This window comes from Alosa pseudoharengus, unplaced genomic scaffold (genome assembly GCF_046254945.1).
Source record: "Alosa pseudoharengus isolate Yale_2024_CS ecotype anadromous, Long Island Sound unplaced genomic scaffold, YU_APseudo_1.1 YU_APseudo_1.1_scf_6, whole genome shotgun sequence".
NCBI classification, from domain to species: Eukaryota; Metazoa; Chordata; class Actinopteri; order Clupeiformes; family Clupeidae; genus Alosa; species Alosa pseudoharengus.
Window position 1 is genome coordinate 15,151,894 of NW_027468848.1, and position 2,500 is coordinate 15,154,393.

At 50.5% G+C, this 2,500-nt stretch overlaps 1 protein-coding gene across 2 annotated transcripts in view; it reads left to right on the top strand.

The window, feature by feature from the left end:
* Nucleotides 1-2,500, top strand: part of fbxl17 (F-box and leucine-rich repeat protein 17) — a 203,665-nt gene that overhangs the window by 89,391 nt on the left and 111,774 nt on the right. Inside the window, exon 8 of one of the 2 annotated variants that reach the window (XM_076270376.1) lies at nt 1,816-1,944. The exons of the other annotated variant lie outside the window; for it this stretch is intronic. Coding sequence (XP_076126491.1) covers nt 1,816-1,819 — 4 coding nt within the window. The 3' untranslated portion in view covers nt 1,820-1,944. Of the gene's footprint in view, nt 1-1,815; nt 1,945-2,500 lie in introns of those variants that run through there. 2 annotated transcript variants of the gene reach the window in all.

Consider the following 2,500-nt stretch of genomic DNA (forward strand, 5'->3'; position numbering starts at 1 on the left):
TTGCTCTTGGTTGAGGTAACGTCCCAAAGATTTTTGTTGTGCTTGCCGCTGGGCTCAGCGCAAAATACCAACGACTCACAGCGCGCCGAGGTCAAAGTTCAACCTGACTGAACTTTGACCGTGGCACGCGTAAGACCGGCAAAGCGGCATAATGCATTTCATAGCGCATGCCGCGTGTACTGTAATGTGATAGGCCCTTTAGAAGGAGACCTAAAAGGAGAGAGTGGACACGCACGAGTGGGGTCGGTGGGATGGACGGAGTTGCCGTCACTGTCGGAGCGCTGTGATGATGATTAATACCTGTGTTTGGAGAGGTGTTGGGTCAGCACGTCTGGACGCTGGACATGCACCAGTTCACTTCTCCATATGTGGAGCGTGCGCCCAGAAACACACGGCCACGTCTGTCAACACAGACTTCAGCAACTGACACATGAAGAAGTGTCTCTCTCTCTCTCTCTCTCTCTCTCTCTCTCTCTCTCTCTCTCTCTCTCTCTCTCTCTCTCTCTCTCTCTCTCTCTCTCTCTCTCTCTCTCTCTCTCTCTCTCTCTCTCGCTCTCTCCTCCTTCTCCACCTCTCTCCGTCTCCCTCTGTTTCCCCTCATTCTCATCATGTCATGCTTGCACCTCTCTGCCCGCTGGCTGTGTTGCACACTGTGGCCTGATGGGTTGTGTGTGTGTGTGTGTGTGTGTGTGTGTGTGTGTGTGTGTGGTCAGACTGTCAGCTCCCGTTAAAGCAGCTCTTGAGGGACGTGTGAGAGAGAGATCTAACACGCACAAAAACAACAACGGTCAAAAAAGCGTCCAAACCCAGCGAGAGAACGAAAGGAGAGGGGGAGGAGAGGAGAGGGGGAGGAGAGGCGGAGGATGGGATGAAAGAGCGGCGGTGACATGGCTGAAGCCTCTAATTGGCTGTTTATTTGCTGCGCGGCGTCTCTCCGGCGCTCTCCGGCACGCGTGGCTTCCCCCGGCCCGGCGCAGCGCATCTTTTATTTATTGCCCTGGCGCAGCGGCAAGCTCTAATTGCCGGCCCGGTGTTAATTTGGGCGGCCAGAGCGGAGCCGGAGCGGAGCGGGGCCGGAGCCGGAGCGGGGCCGGTCGTCACCACACGCGTCCTGTGGGGTGTCAGGGGCCTCCTGCTCTCTGAGCTCTTTGACATGGTAATGCTGCTCCCGCATCTCAGGGCCAAACTCATCCTCATCCTCTTCCTCTTCATCACTCTGGCTCTCTGGTGGATGACCAATCCACTACTCGTAAAAGGCTGTCTCTGATTGGCTGATGTGATTTGTTCTTGCATGTAAAGTGGGAGCCCATCACTGCAGGTGTCATACCCACACACAGGAGACTCGTGATGGACCCAACATTTGTTATTTTGCGTCTTTGCCACTGGCTGACCGTGTGTGTGTGTGTGTGTGTGTGTGTGTGTGTGTGTGTGTGTGTGTGTGTGTGTGTGTGTGTGTGTGTGTTTTTGAGTATATGCATACTTCCATGAGTGGTCATTTTCCTCTCTCCATGATGTCTGAATCTAACACCAGCACACAGTGCTACTGAAGTAGAGTGACCTTCCAGCTTCATCAAGTGGCTCTACAGTAGATTCCTGATTGACCATACAGTGTCTAGGCCCCTAATGACAAAGTCAGCAATGACGTCAGTGTTTCCACATGGAAGTGCAAAGTCAATCCGTCATTAATGTGCTTTTCTCTCTCTCTCTCTCTCTCTGTCTCTCTCTCTCTCTCTCTCTCTCTCTGTCTCTCTCTCTCTCTCTCTTTCTCCATGCTGCTGGGGATCCTGTGCCTGGCCCCTGTTGAAATCTCCTCAGGTAAGAAGCATTCTTTATCTTTCTGCTTACCGTGGCCCTTCAGAAAGCCTATCTAAACCGCCTCAGGGATCAATACTGAGTCCTTGTGATGATATCACACACACACACACACACACACACACACATACACACACACACACACACACACACACACACACACACACACACACACACACACAAACACACATACACACACACACACACACCCCCCTTTGGAATAACTGGGTCAGGTTTGTGTCTCTGGTTGCATTGTTGTTGTTGTTGGCCTGGTCGGTACCTGGTCATTTCAGGTCCATCGCTATGCATTTTAGAAAACAAATCATACTGTACCTTTAAAGTTATCTGAATGATTGTATTTCAAATGATGCAGAAAAACTTCCAATACAAATTCTACATGTGGGTGTGTGGGATGTGTTATTGGATGAGCTGTGCATATTTGGTTTCTTCTCTCTTTTTAAGGGCTGTTATGCTAAAGCGTGCTTCATTTAGCACTTCTGAGGAGTGTGTGTGCATTTGGAGTTTACGTTCTCTGAAATATTGAAGCTGTTTGACTTTTTCTGTCGGGATCTCTTTGAGTTCACTTCTTTGATCTGCCTGCGCGTGTAACACATTGAAAACCACTGAAAGACCTCCTACCTGAACATGAATGGAGACTCCTACCTGTGTGTGTGTGTGTGTGTGTGTG